Source organism: Lemur catta, chromosome 11 (assembly GCF_020740605.2).
Source record: "Lemur catta isolate mLemCat1 chromosome 11, mLemCat1.pri, whole genome shotgun sequence".
NCBI lineage: Eukaryota > Metazoa > Chordata > Mammalia > Primates > Lemuridae > Lemur > Lemur catta.
The window spans coordinates 10185018-10207476 of record NC_059138.1 but is presented as its reverse complement, the minus strand read 5'-3'; the positions used below and the strand labels follow the sequence as shown (position 1 = coordinate 10207476).

Here is a 22459-nt window from a genome sequence, read left to right as displayed (position 1 = left end):
AGAAAAGACGGTAGCTGGCACAGACAGGAATAGATCTAAGGCCATTGGCTGCTTAGGATGCCGGGCTCTCTGCTTCTCACTTTATTTATCCCGTCACTCAAATGTCACCACTTCAAAGGACTCTTTCTGATCACCCTACCCAAAACAGAACTTCAGTTTTCTTCACAGCACTTGTTATTACCTGATATTATATATCTAATTGTTCAATTCATTCCTTCATTTAACATTAAGCAAATGTAGTCATGAACAGAACAAACACAAATGCCTGCCCTGTGGAGCCTAAATATCGGGAGGGAGTGGGGGCTAGACCACACACAAGACATGTACGTAAAATATGTGAGATGTTGGTTTATTGTTCATGCCACAGAGAAAAAAATAAAGCAAGGAAATGGGGTTGGACATATAATTTTATTCATTTATTGTTCACCTATGACATTAGAACTTAAACTCCATAAGGGCAAGAACACATCTTCTTCAACCCTGTGTTCCAAGACTGGCACATAAAATTTATACATACAAAATATTCTTGGGCCAAATAAGTAGTGCTGAAAATTTTTAGTAGACAATGGATGGATGGATGGATGGATGATATATGATTAAATAACATTTGTCCTGGCCGGGGCTAGTGAGGCAATATCCCCTCAATGCAACTCTACTTGGTTTCCCTTCCTGCATCATGTTACTATTCTCTCTTCCACCCTTCCCCTCCTGAGGCAACCCTCTCCATATCTCTGTGGCTGTTTTACTGTTGGGCAAACAGTCCTTGAAGGACAGAATTGGTGGGAGAGCTCCGAGGTCCGCTTTCCTACACATCTAGATAACCAGCAGTAGATGAAGAAAAATGAGAGAAGGCCCCTGACTAATGTCAGAGAGCTGTGTGTGTCCAGCAGTGGGTCAGAGAAGAGCTGAAAGTGCTCTCTGCACACAATCTGCTGCTTCAGGATCTAGAAGGCAGGCAGGCCTAGAACCTCCCATCCTGATCCTCTTTTACTCTCTTTTCCACAGAGAAAAGCCCTTGAGAAGACACTCGCCTTTATGGAAAGGCTTCACCACCACTTCCAATGTTCTCTCAGGCTCAGCTGAGGCCAACTCCAGCCGGGCCAGTGCTAAGCCATGCACAGGGGCCAGAGCAAGTGACTGCTGGCCCCATTCATGGTGAAGGAGAAAATTATCCTCATAGAGGAGCTTAGAGAAAAGTCCAGAAATAGTGGTGTTGTGCAGGGTTGAGAGTCTTTCCCTCTCTTTTCTTCCCTTCCACTTCCCTCCTTCCCAAGGGGACTTAGTCACTGAGGTACTTCTTTTAATTAGTCCAGAGCTGGGGAGTCCCCAGGCAATCAGTATGGGGAGAACAAAACAAACTTTTTGTTTAGTTCAATTTTTGACCAATTAAGTTTTAGAACTTTTGAAAGTTTTTGTTTAGTGGGAAAATGTGAAGTCTTGCCTATCAGGGACTTCTTAATATCAGGGCTGCCTTCCCCCAAAGCTCAAGTCTAGATTTCCAGAAGATGTCTCAGACTCTAAGCAGTTCACCCCCTCTGCCTTTATCCCAGGATTTTCCCAAAATTCTCTTAGTTATTTGGAGCCAAAATCATCCCCATCCCCCAACAGGAGATACCACAATTGGCCTCTAAAACATGCACCAATGTCTCCACAAGCCTGTGCATTGACTTCTGTCAAGCCTTAACTTCACCAAAAACCCCCTACAAAGCCTGATGACTCCTTCATTCATTTTACAGAGGCTCCTGCTCCTAGTTCCATGGCCCCTACAGAATGCTGTAGGGAGGTTCTACCCCTAAATCTAACTCCACTCTGTGTTACTGCTTCAGGTTTTCACTCTTCTGAACATATGTGCATTTGTATGCATTCGAGCAAGATTCTTCCATAGCAAGTCCCTGATTACCAGCTGGGACACCTCAAAGTGGAGAGAGCATAAGGACATCCTGTGTAGGCAGTTATATTCACAACCTGGAAGAGCTGACAAAATGTAAATTGGAAATATGCTTGGTGCTGGAGTAAGACAGAAAAAGTGAGAGTTATAAAACATTCATCTGAATTTTGGGTTTCATTTTAAGTATACCTGTTAAATCTGAGAATGTCAGTTGGTGCCTATGAGTATAAATTGGGAATAATCTTCCTTCCAATTCCTTAAATTGCCCAAACTCAACCAGTTGCCATATAATTTTAGAGAAATTTTCTAAGCATATATCTCCATATGCTTTTTTTTAAAGGGTGTGAAAATCTATTTGCAATCTTTTCTCCCTCACTTAACAACATATAAAAGATACCTTCACATATTAACACATATTAACCTACCTCTCTGTTTTTTTCCATTTAACTTCGTTGTATGAATGCCCTATTCTTTATTAGCTGGCAGTGTATTGATCAATTTTTGTCATTTCTATTTTTTATTATGAAAAATGATGGTATAATATTCTTAGATATTTATAAGTACATACACAATTATATTTCTGGAATAAATCCCTAGAGTTGGAATTTCTAGGTCAATATGCAGACGTATTGAAGATATTGCCACCAAATTATACTCTGAAGATTTTGGATTGACTCACACAATCATTAAGATTATATAATAGGTGAGCTCTGGTTTTTCTTGCCTACTATGTGACAAAGGCATGACTAAAATTTTCTAGTCCTATGTAAATATATTATTTTCTTTTTATGTCAAAAAAAGACAATAACAAAAATAAATAAAACAAGTTTTAAGAGAAATCAATTGACAAACTTGATGAAACAGAAAATCTTTTGAATGATAAAAATGACCAAAACTGACTCAAAAATAAATGAAACAACTGAATATTTCCAAATATATTAAATAAATTGAACTCACAATTAAAAACCTCCCCACACAGAAAATGGCAGATCCAGGTGGTTTTACTGGTGTATTCTATTAAATATTTAAGGAAGAAATGATACCAATCCCACACAAAATCTACTAGAAAATTGAGGAGAAGGGAACACTTCTCACTTTGGTCAATTCACTTTATAAGACCCGAATTATTTTAATATCAAAGACATCACAAAAAAATAAATCAACAAACCATTATTCCTCATAAATACAGATGCAAAGTCCTTAACAAAATATTAGAAAAATCCAATCCAGTAATATGCAGGCAGGATAGTGAACCAAAACAAAGTAGTGATTTTATCCCAGAAATGCAAGGTTGGTTTAACATTAGGAGATTAACCAATATAATTCACCATGTTAACAGAAAGAGAAAAAATTATGATCATTTTAATAGGGGCATAAAAGGCATTTGACAAAAATCAACATCCCTTGATTAAAAATTCTAAGCAAACTAGGAACAAAAGGGATTTTCTTCAAACTGATAAATATAATCTATCAAAAGAATAAAACCTGGTACTAACATCAAACTTACTGATAAAGACTTAAGATTTCCTTCTGAGATAGCAAGCAAGGCAAGGATATCTGTTCTCACCATTTCTATTCAACATTGTATTGGAAATGCTAGCCAATTCAATAAAATAAGAAAATGAAATAAAAATCATACAGTTAGGAAATAAAGGAATAAAATCCTTTATTTGCGAATTACATAGTCTTATATGTTGAAAACCCTAAGAAGTTCACTAGAACAAATAAATGTAATTATCAAGGTCATGGGATAAAAGATAAATATGCAAAAATTTATGGTATTTCTATATACTGGTAATGAACATTGGAAATGGAAATAAATAATACAATGTTGATAACATCTGAAAACATGAAGAAAATTAAGTGATATATTAATAAGCTATATGTAAGACCTGTACACTTAAAACTATAAAACATTGCTGAGATAAATTAAGGAAGACTTAAATAGATGGTAAAATATTCTATTATCATAAATCAGAAGACTCAATTTTGTTAGAATGTCAATTCTCTCCAAATTAGTCTATAGATTCAATGTAATTTTAATCAAAGTTCCAGGAGGCTTTTTGTTAACATACAAAAGCTGGCTCTAAAATTTATAAATAAATGTGAAGGACCTAGAATTGCCAAAACAATTTTGAAAAAGAAATCTGAGGGGCTCACAATATCTAATTTTGAGACTGGCTCTAAAGCTACAGTCATTAAGACAGTGTGGTCTTTGGCATAATATCATGTAGATCAATAAACAAATAGACAAATAAAATAGAGAATTTAGACACAGAACCAAACAGACATCTGCAATTGATTTTAAGCACACTAAGTGTCAGTGAAGATGTGGAGTGACTGCAATGCTCACACACTGCTGGTGGGAACGTACAATGGTACAAACAACAACAGTTACACATGCACTTACCATACATTCCTGCAATTTCACTCAGATATTTTCCCAAGATAAATGAAAATATATGTTCACAAGAAAAGTTTGTTTATGAATGCTAATAGCAGCTTTATTCATAACAAACTGCAAACAACCCAAATAATTAATAGGTGAAAGAACAAATAAATTATGGTAAATCCGTACAATGTAATACTACTAGGCAATAAAAAGAAATGAATTATCAATAAATGCATCATCATGGGTTATGAGTGATTCTTTAAAAGATCATGTTAAGCCAAAGAATCCAGACATAAAGTCCATGCTCTATTATTCCATTAATAAACTCAAGAGATGGAAAAACCTCATATACAATAACAGAAAAAAAATAGTTGCCTGAGGCTGGGGTTGGGAATGGAAATTGACTTGGAAGGGGCCCAAAGAAATTTTTTGAATGATGAATATGTTTAATAATTTGATTGTGGTGGAGATTAGATATGTGCATAAATATTTAAAAACTCTGGTGAGGCATAGTGGCTAACACCTGTAATCCTAGCACTTTAGGAAGCCAAGATGGGAGGATCACTTGAGGCCAGGAGTTTGAGACCAGCCTGGGCAACAAATAGACAAAAACAAATAGTAGCCAGGCACGGTGGTGTGCACCTGTAGTATCAGCTACTTGGAAGGCTGAGGCCGGAGGACTGATTGAGCCTGGGAATTTGAGGTTGCAGTGAGCTATGATGACAACACTGCACTCAAGCCCGGGCAAGAGAGAAAAAAAACCTCATTGAAATGTGGGCTTAGAGTGTCTGCACTACACCATTCACAATATCCAAGATATGGAATCAACAATAGTGTCCATCAATGGATGAGTGGATGAAGAAAATGTGTTATATATATATATAGAATAGAATACTATTTGGCCATAAAAATAGGCATTATGCTAAGTGAATACGCCAGGCACAGAAAGACAAATATCACATGTTTTCACTCGTATGTGGGAGCTAAAAAGGTTGATCTCATAGAAATGGAGAGTAAAACAGTGATTACCAGAGTTTGGGAAGGGTAGGACGGGGAGGGGGACAGGAAGAGATGGATTAATGAGTAACAAAATAGGAAGGTAGATAGGAAGGTAGATAGGAAGAAGAAGTTCTAGTGTTCTGTAGCACACTGTAGCAATTTATTGTACATTCCAAAATAGCTAGAGGAGAGGAATCTGAATGTTCCCAACACAAAGAAGTGAACAATGCTTGAGGTAGTGGATATTCCAGTTATCCTGATTTGATCACTACGCATTATATACATGTACTGAAATAGCACATGTACCCCATAAATAAGTACAATTATTAGGTATCAATTAAAAATAAAAAGTGAAATAAAGTAAATGGCCACATTTATTGCATACAATTGAACCTTAATAAAGTTGAGAATATTTTTTTAAAAATAAATCCAAACTATATGACAGAGGATGTAGCTCATCGCTGGGGCCTGACGAGGTGCAAAGGCAGGTGAAGATGACAAGGGAGTGACCCAGAAAGCGACTAGAATATGTCGTGAGGGATGACAAAGTGAGGGAAGCAGAATCTGCTGTGGGGTGTGCTGGAGAAGGCGGGGAGTGAAAGAGAAAGCAGGCGGGTAAAGAGCTTGTGTGACCCTAATGGGTATCAGAGTATGACAAATAACTCTTGGATCTTTCCCCAAACGGATGTCTCTTTGGCCAAGTTCTATCAAAACATTTTTGAGCAACTTTCTTCAAACACCTGCTTGAGTGTTCCCTTCTATTTAAGGGAATAGATTTATTTTTTTGTTGTTGTTGTAAAAACAAAGACAGATACTTCCCACCAACAGAGCCTATAACATTGAGAGCACCATTTTAAGGCATACAACATCTCTGGTGAAAGTGAAAGGATTTCAAGATTGTATAAGATCATGCATAAACCATTTAAATTGGAATCTGGAGACCTGAATGCCAATTCCTTTTCATACTTATTAGCTGTGTGATATTCAGTGTGAGCTTTCACCCCTCTGGGTTTGGTTTTCTCATCTGAAATATCAGGGCATCAATGTGCATCTTGCGTCACTCCTCTGTCCGCAAACACTGGCGTTCCTCCGGTCCCTTCCCAGGCTAGGGTGCACACTGCTCCACCTCTTAAGCACTCTTTCCCTTTTCCCCCCGAACTCAGTATAGTTAGCAAAAGAGCCAGTTAGCGATCACTGTCTTGCAGATGCTTCTCCTCACCCCGCAGACACGCTCAGGGTCCCTGCCAGGGGCCTTCCAAACACCCCTAGAGTAGATGCCCCAGGGCATTGTCCACACCCCATTCAGAACCAAGAGACCCATTCCACCAGCCCACAGCTGAGGCTCACCCCAGAAGTTGCCCCCACTCAAAGAGAAATGCCTCTCCCGAGGTGATAGCCCTTCCACTAAGGCAGCCTGCATCCAGTGGCCTATTGATGCCAGGTTGTAAATGCCCAGGCCCCAAGTTCCAGTTCAGGACAACTGGACAGCCATCCTGGCACTCCAGCTCCCAGTGGGATTTAAGCCTCTGCTGCAGCCTCCTCACAGCTCTGTCCAAACTTCTCCCTCCCACCACTACCGAAATGTTCCAAAGATCACTCCCAGAGCTGAGATAACCAGGGAGTGTCTTTCTCAAAATGATTCACTATTTGTAATGGTACATGCGTGTGTGCTTTTGTGTGTGCATACGTATTTTTATAATATATAGTAATATCTTCATCAAATATGCTCCATCAGGGAACAGTCTGTGTCAACTCCATTCACTGCTGTATCTTAAGCACATTGTCTGAAAACCTGTTACTCAAAAACTATTCTTATTACATTTTCTGTTCTTTAATTTTGAGTAAAATTGAGCTCTTTCCATAATTTTAAAAATTATTTGTATCTCTTTAATAAAATTATAGGTTTATAAGAGGATTTTATGTATAATCAAATAAACTTTATTTCATGTGTTTGTTTTTATATTTTGTTTTTATTATGCATAAATATTTCATTCTTATGCAATTACATTTAACAGTCTTTTAGTCTCCTGGGATTCATGTTTTCCTTAGAAAAGCCTATGTTCACACGCTAAGGTAATTCGAAAAGATAAAATTTCCCATTTGTTACTTTTTACATTCAAATCTGTTTGAACCATCTGGAACTTATTTTTTTGGAAGCATGGAATATAGATCCAGGGTTGTGGTGTTTCCAGGTATTCTGTGAATGCAAGACACATTTCTGGAATACAGGGAAGGGGGAGGGAGAGAGAGAGAGAGGGAGGGAGGGAGGGAGAGAGAGAGACACCCCATAAAACCAACCTGAAGACCTGCCACGGCAAAAAAAACATCTCCTCTATCTGGGCTGGGGCAAGGAGAGTGTCCATATTTGGGTGTGCAGAAACAAGAGATTAGAATGACTAATGACATTAATAAGGGCCAGACAATATCAGCAATGGAAGATAATGTCTTCTAACACTTCATTTTACACATGATGAACCTGAAACTTGGAGAGATTGAGTGACTTGCTAAGGTCATGCAGCAAGTTACCGGCTGAGCTGGGATGAGTGACCAGGGATTCCTGACCCCTACCTCAGCCTTCTATGAGGGGAGAGAGTTGCTTTTGGCAAGGACTGAAGCACTGGATAAAGGAGGCTGGAGTAACCTCTAAGGATCCTGCCAGCTCTGAGATTTTAAGGCTCAAAGAAATGTATTTTGAAGATTATTGTAGCTCATAATCAAAGACATGTGCTTTGAGCTGAATAAATGACATACTGGCATAAAATAGATGCTCAATAAATACCACGGGAATGAATCTCTGACAATCTCAGTGCCTGGGATGGTTGATGGGCTGCCAAGGGGACTTGGCCCTTTGGGACCGAGTGGCTGGGGTGGACCTCACAATTGGGATCCTGAAGCTCCAGAGTGGCATTCACCCTGCAGCACTGGAATAGGCAGCCCAGAGAGACCAGCAGAAGGGACAGGGCTGGAGAAGGACATTTCTATTGAGCAAACCTTGGCTGGCTCCTCTCAACTTATTAACATTTGTTGTGCAGAAGAGCATGTTAAATGAGGAGACATTTCCAAGAAGACTAGTACTAGTGCTTTACATAAGATTTCTCACATTGAAATTCTGAAAATAACCTTATGAGGGAGGCATTACTATCCCCATAATACTGGAGATATTTTTATGGGATAACATTCCAGATTTTTACCCAGGATACATTCATTCAATGAATGCTTAGTGAGTATCTACTATGCAAATGTTAAATTTCAAACGCAGACCTAACTCTAAAGCCCCCACCACTCATACACATCCTGGAGACAGAGGCTGGAGCTGATTTCTACCTGCCTTTGGGTGCTGAGAACAGTGTACCCACTGTTAGTTTCAGCAGAACGTCAGCATTATACAAACCCAGAGGGCCACTTGCTTTCCCTTGTCACCCTCACCAGGAGCACCCTGCTAGAGTCTCAAGTTTCCCGTCTGGCCCAGTTCAGTTCTGAAAGTCAGCAAGACTCCAAAGGTTTAGAAACAGAGTGAGTAAACAGCGCCAGGGACACTCAACCTTGGGAGCAAAGGACGGCAAGAGGACTGTTCGCGTCTGATTTCCCTGCTGACCCCATTCCCTCTCTCCAGCCCTACGTCAATCACGGACACTGCTCCCCCGGGTTGTAGAGAGGGAAATGGTGAGTCTGTTCAACAGGAATTCAATAGAAGGTTTGGACACATTTTAACTTGTGAAGTATCTGCCCCAACCCTAAGGGTCTCATATCTCTGTGTCAAACTCTGGGCCTCCAGCAGTGAATGGCCTAATGCGAGCACGTAAGAAAAGCTCCCTGCACTGTGTTTATGAGCTGAGACGCACTGGGGGCATCTGGAGACTGAAGGAGTCAGGAGCAGTACGAATATAAGGACCGGGCTTAGATTTAGTCGAGAACGGGTGTAGAGTCCAGACTCGCTGTTAAGGACTGTCAGAAGGTCGCATGCTCTTGCTTAGGGATATAGATTCCCTTCTGTGATGGATGCCGTTGCTGGGGACCAGGGCCCGGCTCTGGGAAGATGTCCCTGGTTCTGGAGAGACAGCTCGAGTGTGTCTCCTTAGGGCTCCATTTGCTCCACTCTCAAGCTTGCTATTTTCATTTCTGATTTTCTTTGTTATTTGGGGATATCTAAAAGTATCTGTTCAGTTAACTATAGTTAAAATGCGCAGCCTGAAAGAAATATGATAGTGTGCCCACACAGGGCTGTGTGAACACCTCCCCACTTTCACGGTAAGGAGGGGTGGTTAGGTTAGAAGTGCCAACAAGAATGAAGTTTCAAGCATCACATGTACTCACCAGAAAACTGGTTTCCCTGATCATCACCTAAATGCACATCGGGGAAGGATACCAATTGGATATCAGACTGGGATGGGGGGTCGGGGGAGGGGATGGGTGTATGCCTACATGACGAGTGCGTTGCACACCCTCTGGGGAATGGTCATGCTTGAAGGTGCAGACCCGGGGAGGTGGGGGGGGGCGGAGAGGGGATGGAGGTATGACTACATGATGAGTGCCAGGCGCACTGTCTGGAGAATGAGAACGGACGCGCTTGGGACTCTGACTCAGGGGGATGGGCGGGACATGGACAATGTATATGACCTAAACTTATGTACCCCCATGATGAGCTGAAATAAAAAAAAAAAAAAAAAAAAGAAATTATCTGGCCAACTAAAATATATATAGAAAAAAAAAAAATTAGCCGGGCATGGTGGCGCATGCCTGTAGTCCCAGCTTCTCGGGAGGCTGAGGCAGTAGGATCACTTAAGCCCAGGAGTCTGAGGTTGCTGTGAGCTAGGCTGACTCCACGGCACTCACTCTAGCCTGGGCAACAAAAGCGAGACTCTGTCTCAAAAAAAAAAAAAGAAAAAAAAAAGAATGATAAACTGAACACGCACAAAAAAAAAAAAACAAGAATGAAGTTTCTGTGCCAACAATAACCACAGCAAAACCGCGGATGAACTCTTGCTACATGACAGCCACTATGCAGTCTGATGCCCATGTTAGCCTACTGTTTTTATTTTACTGCTCAGAGAGGATTAGTATCAGCACAAGGTCATACAACTGGCCATCATCAGTGCCAGGATGTAAACCTAGACGGTCCAAGGCATGGGCCATCAGCCCGTACGAGAGCGAGTAGTGCCGGGAAAGGTGGTGCATGAGATGCTGTCGCAGCCCTTTGCGCCAGGAGGCTCCAGGAGGTCCAGGGCCATCCACATCCTACACGTCTTTCAGGGGTTGTTAGAGCAGCAGCATCCGATGGGTCTGCCTGGATTCTAGAGCTTGAACCTGGAAGACCCGATGCCCTTTATGCCCTCAGGCACTGGAAACAGGTGGCCGGTGCTCACCCCAAGGGGATCTCGGCACTGCCTTTCTGCTCTGGCTCCCCCAGTTCCGTGAATGGACTGGCCCTGCTGCCTACGGAGGAGATGAGGTGGTGAGTAAGGGTTCCCAGCACGAGGGCGCCGGGAAAGCCTTGCAGAGATGCGCTGGGGGCTTCTGCATTCAGCTTCTGGCCTCTCCTGGTCCCTAAAATGCCGTCTCCCCAGTGAGGACTCCTGGGTGAACCCGTAATTCTGTCTCTTCCTGCCTGCGTTTCTCCCGCCTTCTGCTCATGGTTTTTCTACGTCTGTCTCCTGCTGCTTCTCTTGTTTGCCATTTACTCCTTCCAGCTTTCTCTCTCCCTTTGTGTCCACCGTGTTTCTCTCTCCCCCTTACTGCTGTTCTAACTCCTTGCCCCCAATTTTATGATTCTCACACCCACTCTTTGCTCCCTCTCTCCAACTCTCTCCTGCGAGCCGCTGCCTTTCTCTGTCTCTGACCACAAAGGCACACAGAGTTTCACACAGAAATGATAAACGGGCACCGAGGGGATCGGGTGGAACGCCAGCAGCGCCTGCTAGAGCGAGGCCATGCTGAAATGATAAGCAAATCAAATATTTCAACGACTTAGAAAACCCACTCACGATACACATCCCTCATTGTCCATCATTTGTAGGCTGTGCTCATTATTAGCCCTTGGACCCAAACCAATAGAAGCTCCACTTAACACAGTCTTCCGTGAACACAAAGGTGGCAGGGAGGGAGAGGGAGAGACAGAGAGAGACAGAGACAGAGAGAGAGAGAGGCAGAGAGAGAGAGAGAAAGAGAGAGAGAATGGTGAATCAAACGCTGGCTCCTAAGGCTTCTGCTAGGAAGTGACTCATGCTGCTTCCACCCACATCTCCCTGGCCCCAGCAAGTCACTTGGCCACATCTGAGTTCAATGAAACAAAAATATGTGGTATTCCCATCGGGAGGGTCACTTCCAGAAAGGACATGGGTAAACATGGGTATATATGGGTAAACAATTTGTATCCGTTATAAGGGTTTTTTTTTTTTTTTGGACTTTTTCTCTTCCTCATGAATTTTAGGTTTAGTTTACCAAATAGCGAGGATAATATCCGTTATGCAGTTTCTGTCATTGCTGAGCTACACAATATTCGAAACAGTCATAGCATTATTATTCTTGGTGTGATGTAGAGGAAAAGCACAGTGTGTGAATCTGGAAACATCAGAGCTTCAGTCTCAGCCCCCAACATGTATTGACCCAGCAACTTTGGGAGCGACATAAGCTCTGTGGGATTCTATATTCTTATCCAAAAAATGAATACAATAATTCTTCCTTCATAGGTTAATTCCAGAACTGTTATGTAGTCAGTATGTATGAATGCTCTTTCTCCCATGTCTCTTATATTCTTCCCATGCAATGAACAAAATATATTTCATACACTAGCAATCAATTAAACAGTATACAAGTTTGGTTTATGTTTAGGTTGGAGCCAAAATAACGTGAAAATTAGGAACAGAGTCTTTGGGATCAGACCTGATTCAAATTTAAACTCTGCCATGTAGTGGTTGGTTTTAATAGCTGTTATCAATACAATTGAAAATTGAAAGCCATTCCAGTCAGTGTAGGAGACATCAATATTTGTCAGGACTAACGGTGGAGCCCATTACATTTATGATTTATTTGTCTTGCTCTGTCTCTTCCTTATTTTGACAAATTGGAATATTAATAGAAGACATATTTTGAAATCAATTTTTATATCCCACAAACATTTACTCATGCTTTCAGCTCAGATATGGAGGAATAACTGTGGAAAGAAAAACAAGCATGAATTGGGTAACTTGCATTCTCTTAGAATGCAGGTTAAAAACTTCACAAATGAAGGAAGTTTTTTAGAAGTCTTGTTTCTTGTTGAAATCAATTTCTGTCTCAAATTTTTGAGAGGTAAATAAATGACTCTAAAAACTAAGCATTCATTAACACAGAATAATATGTTGCACAAATAAAAATTTATCACACATTTTAAGAGATGCATCACAATATATGCAAAATCAAGGCTGTGCTGTGTGGTTTTTAAACATGTTAAAATATGTGACAAGTCTATCTGATAAAGTCTATGATTAGTATTTGCTTTGGAGATCAAAGAAAATTATCTCTGGGGTCAGTTATGGGAGTAAAACTAGACAAAGCAAGATGTTTCCGAGGCCTAAGGTTGTGCAGGTGTCAAAAAGGGATTTTGTTCTTTCTGTGTTTCTGTGGATGCCGGCACTGGGGTGATGTAGATCTCCCAGTCAGGCAATGTGTCTGCCTCCCTCGTACACAGACATGGAAGGAAGACAGACTACAGCCTGGGCTCTCCGAGGAGGGGAGTGAAAAGGGAGAGGGGTTCGTGATGTTCCTTGCATTTGGGAGCAGACATCACACGGAACAGCCTCAGGATTAGAATGGGAAAATTGTATTGGCTTATCTGTAACAGGTTTCTCAAAGGGCCACAAATTCTTTGACACTCCTCTCATTAAGACATGGGTCTGTGTCCCCTCCTCTTGAACCTAGGCAGGCTTGTATTGCTTGAACTGATACAGTATGGCAAAAGTGACCCCATGTGACATCTGAGGCTAGGATATAAAAGGCCATGCCGTGTCAACCTCTTTTGCTGGAATGTTTGGTCTGGGAGCCCTCAGCCGCCACATAGCGAGTCCAGTTCTCCGGATAACACCAGGCCAGCGAGGCCACACAGTTAACAGGCCCAGCTAACCCCAGCTTCCACACCTCTCCTCCGAGGCATCACACATGTGAGCAAACTCCACACCAGCCCATCTGCCACGTGAAGTCACTGAAATCCTGCGTGATGCCACTCGGAGCCAAAGAATCACTTAGACGAGCCCTGCCCGAATTCCAGACCCACACATTTGTGAGACATCATAAAATCATCATTGTTTTAAAGCACTAAGTTTTGGGGGTGGCAATGGGTAACTGGAAAACCATTTTTCTCCCTTAACCCAGAACTCTGTTTACTGTCCATTTGCAAGGATTGCAACCCTCATGTTTCAAAATCTTGTTTTAAAAAACTACATCACTAATACAGATTCCTATAGCACTTAAAGGGAGAATTTGAAATATTATGTCACTTGAGATGCAGGAAGGAAACAGGTTTGTTTGTGGACAGTGGCAGGGAGGGACAGGCAGAGAGACAGTGGGGCTGAGGCCCTGTGGGAGAGGACAGGTCTGTGGGGCTGAGTGGCAGCCAAGGGCTTGAGAAGTCAGGGCAGGAGAGCCCTAGGAAAAAAGCTGTGGGAATCTAGGGGGTGGGGGAAGAAGGGAGCTATAAATAAAAAATCAAAGCAGAAAAGGAGTCAGCAGCAAGATGACAAGATGAAGGGTCAACGTGGGAGGGAGAAGGTGGCAGGTGACGAGGAGGGCAGGCTGGAGGAACATGAAGAAAGTACACAGAGGGGAGCCAAGGGCTGAGGTTTTGCTCTGCATCTTCCTGTGAACTCTCAGCTCTTTCTCACCAGCCCAAGGCAGTGCCTTCGACATCAGAGCCTTGGATACATTCAGAAAATGTTCCCCCCTGAGCTGATGTAGTTGGGAAGAACAAGGCTTGACAAGTAAAGTGTCATCTTTGTGCATAAAATAGGTGCCTCTTCCGTCAAGTAGATGCAGCTGCTTCAGCCTCTGTGTCACTCAGTCACTCAGTCAGCACCTTTGTGCAGCCCACAAACCACATGACTGTACTCGGCGGCCCTGCCTTATCCCCATTCCATCAACCACCAAGCAAGCACCCTCTTGCTAGACTCTTTCATTCTCCATGTCACCCGCATCAACCCTCAGGAAAAATCCATTTCCTGCCTGCCTCCAGCCTGCAGCCTGCAGGTATGATCATGTGAGAGAATGTCTTCCTCCAATCTGTCTACAAATCCATCAGTTACATATTCCTGAGCAATAACAAGCAGCCACCCATCCCTGATGTTTGAGTGAGTCAGATCTGGGGGAGGAAACTCCCACTCTCAGCTCCACCAGCAGGGAACATCTAAAGAGGTGTGCCAAGAGACAGCTGCAGATTGGGGCAGAAAAACAAGAGGACTCAGAGTAGCAGTGTGGAGCTTTGGGAGCCGGAGAACACCACGAAGACAGAGGACTCCTGCAGCACATAAAGAAAGGACATTCGGGTCCCTGCAGTCAGTCATTCAAACCTCACCTGCCTCCTTCCTTCACAAAGGACAAAAAGAGGAGGTGACTCAAGTAGTGGCCTAAAATCTGATCAGATACTTCCACCCCTGCTCATCTTCTCCATCCACCCCTTTCCAAAGATATCACCCTCGTGGCACTCCAAGTTGGTTCTATGGCAAAATATAGAGAAAAACAGAGACGCTTTGTAGTAACAATAGAACCAAGATTCAATGTTGCAAATCTAAGGACAAAAAGTGCACCAGAGAATTACGTGTGACTGACTGAGTGGCCAGACACAGCACTGTGAGGTTGAGCCTGATAATACACATCAAAATGTCAAGAGATCCCAGAAAATGAAAGGGCAGAGTCTGAGCAGAGGTGCTGCCACTTTTATTTCATTCCCTGGACTGTCTTCCTTTCGCTTTTGGAAATGCAGGTTCAGAGATGGTTACGGTGTCATCGAAATCTCCCTGAGAGCATTTACATCTCCTGCCTCAAGCTCCTCCCCAGCTTTAAGTGTTTTCTTCCATAGATTTTAAGAAACACAACAATGATTTCATTACAAAACAACTAAAACAAGAAGTAGCTTAGATTATCAGTAACAGATAAGCCAGTGTGTTTCATTTTTGTGTCTTGCCCACTTTCAAGGGCCTGAGTGTGATGATTATATACTATTTGGTGATGAAAATAAAGACGTTTTAGCTTAGATATTTGTTAGTATTTTCCAGGCTGCCTTAGCATTCATGATAGGGATTGTCCCACCTGAAACTGATGGAGCTAGTTGACAGCAGCATTTCACAACATCCCAAAAGGCTTCTTTGACTTTGTCATCCCAAAGGGTTTTCACCTTCCGAAAAGGATCAGAAAAGAGGTCAGTATAAAAATCAACAGGGAAACTACCTTGTTTTACTGGGCTGCCTGCGTTTGCTTGGGTTTCACATACAGGAACAAGCAGCTGCCATAGCCGATCACAACCCAGGAGATGTGGGAGACACAAGTGGAGAATATTTTTCAGCCAGAGGCTGAGAGGATACTGGCCTAGGGATGAATCCTAGGGATCAAAGAAGCACTAACAATGAAAATTTCCATTAAGGAGAGAATAAACTGTGTGAAAAGGCGGCAAAGGTAGATATCCACAGGGTACTTCAGACTGTATCAACTCAACGGTAAGAATGACTGTATTTCCAAGTAATCTCAACAAGCAAAAGAAGAAGTTAACAAAAAGGATGTGGGTGGTGCTTCAAGGTCAGGGAGGCCCAGGAGACAGCACCAAGTGGCGCTAGATTAATTCCCCTAGCTCTTTCCGTCCTAACTCTTTCTCTTTGGGAAGGCCAGAGAGGAAACAGGAATTAACACTGTTCCACATGCCCCTGGTTTCAAAGGAAATGGGGACGGATTCACGATTATGCTCCTGGATTATGGAGGCTGCTCCGTGTTATGATCATTTAACAGAACTGATGCAACATATTTATTGATGATTGAACACAATTGTGTATCGATGAATGGACCTGGCTGGATGGGCAGTTTAGCAGACACCAAAGCTGCACCACAGCCATGATGATAGACAGAATAATGGCCCCCCACGGTGTTCAAACCCTAATCCCTGGCAGTTGTGAATATGTTGCTTTACATGGCAAAAGTGACTCTGCATATGTGATGAAGCTAAGGACAGTGAGGTGGGAAGAGCGTCTTAGATGATCCAGGTGGGCCGAATCTAATCCCAGGTATTTGTAAAAGTGAAAAAAGTTCCCTCTGAGTTCAGTCAAAGGAAGATGTGACGACAGAGGAAAGATGGGAGAAATGAAACGCTGCTGGCTGTGAAGACGGAGCAAGGGATCCGTGAGCCAGGGAGCGTGGGTAGCCTCCAGAAGCTGAAAAAATGCATAGAGACGCCAGAAGGGGAGACAGCCCTGATGACACTTGTGTCAAATGTCTGACTTGCAGAATTCATCAGGTAATGAATCTATATTGTGTAAGCCAGAAAATTTGTGGTCAATTGCTGCAGAAGCAATAGAAAACCGATAGTCGTGAAGGCCCACATCAGTCCAGCCTACACACTCGTCTTTCGATTCTCAGGACATCCTGCCTCCAGCCCTGCCGGGACCCGTCTGCCTGTCGGCAACACACTCCTCTCCATACCATCCTCTATTCCGATCCTAAATGACCTAAATTTCTCTTTGCTATCAATGGGTCAGCCCTAAAAACTCAGTTCCAGGCTCAGGTCCTACAGAAAGATGACCTGACCAACTCTCCCCACCCCCCAGCTCTGGTTGTTCTTAAACTAGGGGCCCATTTGCTCTATTTTCATTGGAAAGCTTTTGCTTGACATCTTTGCGTCCTTATTTCTGTCTGTGGATGTGGGCAAGGTTGAATTGGGTGTCATCCCTAAGGTCTGCATGGCTCTGAGATGCAGAACTGTGACTTAGAGTTTACTAGGGAGCTTGTGCCTTGCAGTGGGCCTCACCATAGTCCCTTCACCCTTGTCCCCAGGGTGCATCTCTTGTATCTTCTCACAGGAGTTGGAGACAAGGCCTTCAACCTGGCCAGGTCCTAAGATATGTCTGTCAAGAGCCCTGCCCCTGTGAGGCAGAGATCTCCTCTTGGGCTTACTGTTTTGATTCCTAAGCTTTCCTAGATGACACTCTGGAGAATTCAGACAAGAAGGTGCCCTGGTCCAGGACCTCCACTCCCCTCCTCCCTAGATCCCAAAACCCTGGGTCTGGGAGGGAGACAAAATGTCTCTCCAAATAGAAGCTCTGGGACTCTGGGTCCAGCCCTTGCCACATACCCAGCCTGCCATAAATGTAGTCCCACTGGGGACATTCATTTGTGCTTTTTCCATGATACCATTTTTCTTTCATGGTCCTAAACGGAAGGGAAGGACCAGGAAATACTGCCAAGGAACTGATCCTAAGACACCAGCTGCTTAGGTGTATCTAGGTCTCTATCCCTTTCTTCATTCAGATCTTTTTCTCAAATGTTACTTCCTCGAAACAGAGGATGTCTCATTATTCCAGGGAGTAACGTCAGTGTCTCAGAAGTCCCTAGAGGGCTCTTTAGAGAACGCTTTGCTGGAGTCTTAAGTTTCTCATCTAGCACAAGCTCAGCTTCAAACATCATCAAGAATCAGAGGACAAGGAGACATAGTGGACAGAGAACACTCGGGAGAGAAAGGCCTTCCTTCCCATCTTGCAGCCCCACATCGATGCTGCTGCCCCGGGCTCTGTTGTGAGACTGGGTAGTCTTTGACTTAGGAAATCAGCATGAGAACTGGTGATGTTTTAGCTCACTCATCCGTGCCAGGTACCATCACTTCCCAGATGTGCACAAAGCTCCCCTCCACCCCTACCAACTGCAAGACAGACACCACCCAAGGGCCAAGGACTGCATGTTTGATGTCACTCATGTCACAGAGAGGACCTGAGAGGCAGAAGTCTGGGCATGGATACCTAATGAGAGCAGCTTAAGGAGAAGACCCTGTGCTCAGAGGCTAAGGTGAGTGGCTTAAGTTTCTGTTACCAGGTTGTTGTGCAACACAGACATAATGACTGGGTTTGAATTCAGTCAGTGCTGGCATAGATTTTAGATCTACTGATAAGGTGTGTCAGTGGCCTGGGTATGAGGCTTCTCTAAATTGGAATGCCATTCTAGGTAGCCAGGACACAGCCTCAGGTGAAGCTTCTGTGGGGCCAGAGAAAGGGCCAGCGTATGTCTATACACAGCTTCACTCTCTGCACTCCTAATAGTTTGTGTTGTAATACTTATGTTGCATTGTGTCTAAAATATGTTAAACTAACCTTTTAGTGAGCCAAAATTCTAAGGACCAGTATAATGCTTTTGAGATATTCACACACATGCACACACACACCCCGCAAGTTGGCATTAAAGTGTGGGGAGATGATGGACGAAGAAAATGTGGGTTTCATGGACAGCCACTGCTATGAGAACGATGACAATGACACAACTGTTGAGGACCTGGTATGTGCCAGCCACTGTACTAAGTAGTGTATTGATTTAATTTTACAATCCCTGTAGAGGTGAAGTGCTATCATTATCTTCATTTTATAGCTGAGCAAACTGCGACTCAGAGAGAGCAGGGGACAGAAAGGAGCAGATTTATAGCCTGTGACAAGCACGAGCCAGATGCAAACACAGGCAGTGCCACTCCACCGCTCACACCCTGCCACTGCGGAGGGGAGCGCAGCGCCCTCAGGTAGCCCGCTAGTGACCGCGTGGGCCTGGCACAGCTGCCGCCTGGGATCCCAGACCTATCGCCCTGACCGCCTGTGCCCTTTCTGCTCTCAGTGTTTGCAAACCCAAAGCAGAAGGCTGCTCTAAAGGAAGCTAATTTATTGACTCACAACTCTGACTTGCTGCTAATTTCATGATCATAGCTAAGGAAATGTGAATGAGTGAGGGTCCTCAGAGAGACAGCCCAGAAAGATTTGCAGGGTCCCTTCAAAAGGAGTCTTGGTGCACAACCTGTGGGGCAGGACGCAGACACCCAGCGCCGGCCTACACATGGGGGGTCTGGGTGTTGGGCACTAATCCGCTCCCTCTCCTTCCCTATTTCTCCCCCTCCCCTGTTGGTTCTCTCCCCTCTGTCCCTTCCCTGTTCCTCTCCTGTTTCCTTCTTGCTTTCTCCCTAATGTCGAGGGCTGTGCTGTGTGATCTGTCTCAGTCTGCTTCTCTCTGGCTTTCTCTCTCCCTGTCAGTGGCTGGCCACATCTTTCACCCTCTGACTCCCCGACTGTTTCTCTGTGATTCTCATCTCCTTGTTTTGTTCTTCCTTTATTGCTCTTTCCCTCTGTCCTTCTGTTTGCCTGCTTGCCTTGCCCTCCCCGTGCTCTGTCTCAGTCCCTGCCTATCCCTGCTTCATGGTCAATGTCCTCTGTCTTTATCTCTCTGTCTCTGCCTCTGCATCTCTGCCTCTGGTCTCCCTTACATGCAGGAACCCTGCGCCGGATCATGGCAAATCTGAGCCGACCCTCTGAATTTGTCCTCGTGGGCTTCTCCTCTTTCGGTGAGCTGCAGGTCCTTCTGTATGGCCCCTTCCTCGTGCTCCATCTCCTCGCCTTCCTGGGAAACACCATCATCATCGTCATGGTCATAGCTGACACCCACCTACATACGGCCATGTACTTCTTCCTGGGCAATTTCTCCCTGCTGGAGATCTTGGTGACCGTGACTACAGTGCCCAGGATGCTCTCAGACCTGCTGGTCCCCCTCAAAGTCATCTCCTTCACTGGCTGCATGGTCCAGTTCTACTTTTACTTTTCCCTGGGTTCCACCTCCTTCCTCATCCTGGCAGACATGGCCCTTGACCGCTTTGTGGCCATCTGCCACCCACTGCGCTACGGCACTTTGATGAGCTGGGCCGTGTGTCTCCGGCTGGCTGGGGCTGCCTGGGCAGCTCCCTTCCTCGCCATGGTACCCAGCGTCCTCTCCCGAGCTCATCTCAGCTATTGCCACGGCAACGTCATTAACCACTTCTTCTGTGACAATGCGCCTCTGCTGCAGCTGTCCTGCTCTGACACTCATCTGCTGGAATTCTGGGACTTTGTGATGGCCTTGGCCTTTGTCCTCAGCTCCTTCCTGGTGACCCTCATCTCCTATGGGTACATCGTGACCACTGTGCTGCGGATGCCCTCTGCCAGCAGCCGCCAGAAGGCTTTCTCCACGTGCGGGTCTCACCTCACGCTGGTCTTCATTGGCTACAGCAGCACCATCTTCCTGTATGTCAGGCCTGGCAAAGCACACTCGGTGGAAGTCAACAAGATCGTAGCCTTGGTGACTTCAGTCCTCACCCCCTTCCTCAATCCGTTCATCCTCACCTTCCGCAACGAGACAGTCAGGACAGTGCTCCGGGGGCAGATGCAGAGGCTGAAAGGCCCTCACGGGGCACCGTTATGAGCCCGAGGGACCTGGCCGGGCTCGGGCAGTTCCGTGAGAAGGCAGAGTGCCCACAGGTGGGAAGACCACTGTCCAGTTTCCTTAAGTCTCTTCCTCTGTGCCTCTGAGTGATGACTACAGTGAGCCCCTGTCTGGCCTGAAGCCCTCACAGGCCACCGTGTGCTCCCCACACCCACTGACAGCTACAAGAACTCAGAAAGGAGCCTAGAGCCTGGGGAGCCAGAAGTGGGGCTTTCAAAAAGGAAGGACATGGGCTTTGCATTCAAGGATGAGTAGCCAAGAAGTGCTCGCTGCTCAAGAGAGACCACGCAGCCCCAGTGTGAGTGCATGTGCGCGCAGGTATGTGCTTTCGGGGTGTGCCTTTCTACCCCAGTGCACGCCCTATTGTTGAGCACATGCACCCTGAGCGCTTGGGCTGCATGGGATCGAGGGAAGGAGCAACACTTAGCAAACAACGTGATTGATTTTCAGTGTGTCTGCGTGTGTGTGGAGTTCGTCACATCATCATCATTTCACCACCACGGAGTGGCCTCTGTGTGTCAGGCACTGCAGCAGGTGCAGGGGAAAGAGGTAAAGAAGGCATAGCTGGGCCTTATCCTCTTAGCCTGATGATGGGAAAGAATGACAAAGCTGTTTACGGCACAGAGGGGAAGTGCAAGGAAGGGTTCACAGAAGGCTTGACAAGAGCACATGACAGACAGCAACACTAAGACCAGACGGCGGATGAGGGACATCAGATCAGGGACAGCTTCCCGATAAGATGACACCTGAGTGACATGTTGAATATAAGGTAGACACTGTGAGAATGCAATTCATCAGGGGCCCTTGCATCTGAGAAAAAGTAAAAACAGAGAAAAATGAACTTAAATTAAAACAAGATAAATCGCCATTGGCATAAGAAATAAGAGCAAATCTTTCAGGAATTATGTGGGTTTCAGGGTGGAAATATTCACAGAGAGTTTTAGAAAGATAAAATAAACTTTCCTCCAGTATGATTAGAAACATTCATTTGCCTGAAGGCTGGGATGGTAATAAATCTTAAGTAAGGTCCTTTGTTCAGCTATTGTGTGTATTATGTGTTCAGTATTATGTGTACGTGTGTGTGTGTGTGTGTGTATGAAATTCCTGGAAACCTGCTATGTCCCATCTTGCTGCTCTTCTCTTCTCCAACTATAGCCTGAAATTTTAAAAATCGTCTACTTACTTGGACCTCAGAATCATGGTGTTCCCTTAGCTTTCATCTATCCAGGATTTTCTAAAATAGCCCCAATTTATTCTGCCATATTGTTTCTCTAAATACACTTTAATTTACCAAGCTCCATTTCCCAATTTGTGCTATGCAACTACAATCAAGAGTGTATTCCTAGCCGCACTTACTTGAAGATCACAAAAACTACGAATGTATCACAAATGTCAAGCTTTTTAAAAATCTATGTGGAAGTAAACAAGGTAGGTAATCGTGGGCTGCTTTGGTGGCTACACGGTCCAGCTGTAGAGACACGACTCACTTAGTGGTCCGTTAGTTATCTTTACATACTTCCTGTCACCCCAAACTGACTCCCTTCTAAACGAGGCACTGGATTTCTGCAAGTGTGTTTCTTTCTTGCTGAGATGCCTCTCCCCCAAGTCAGAGGGTCTCTTTAGGCTCCAAGTTTCAGTTTCTGGTCCAAAATTTTGCTTGTTTTTTACTTACATGTGAGAGCAATGACTCTGGTATTTGCTGTTGAACTAAATGATTTATTTTTCTCTGATTA

The 22459-nt window shown here is 44.2% G+C and overlaps 1 protein-coding gene and 1 long non-coding RNA gene across 3 annotated transcripts in view; one reads left to right on the top strand and one right to left on the bottom strand.

The window, feature by feature from the left end:
* LOC123646991 overlaps positions 1-22459 on the bottom strand; it is an 82384-nt gene that overhangs the window by 36801 nt on the left and 23124 nt on the right. The gene's annotated exons all lie outside the window — the stretch shown is intronic.
* Positions 19624-20745, top strand: LOC123646988 (olfactory receptor 6V1). The gene has a single exon (XM_045564158.1). It carries the CDS (start codon positions 19677-19679, stop codon positions 20703-20705), a length of 1029 nt encoding a protein of 342 aa, XP_045420114.1. The 5' UTR covers positions 19624-19676; the 3' UTR covers positions 20706-20745.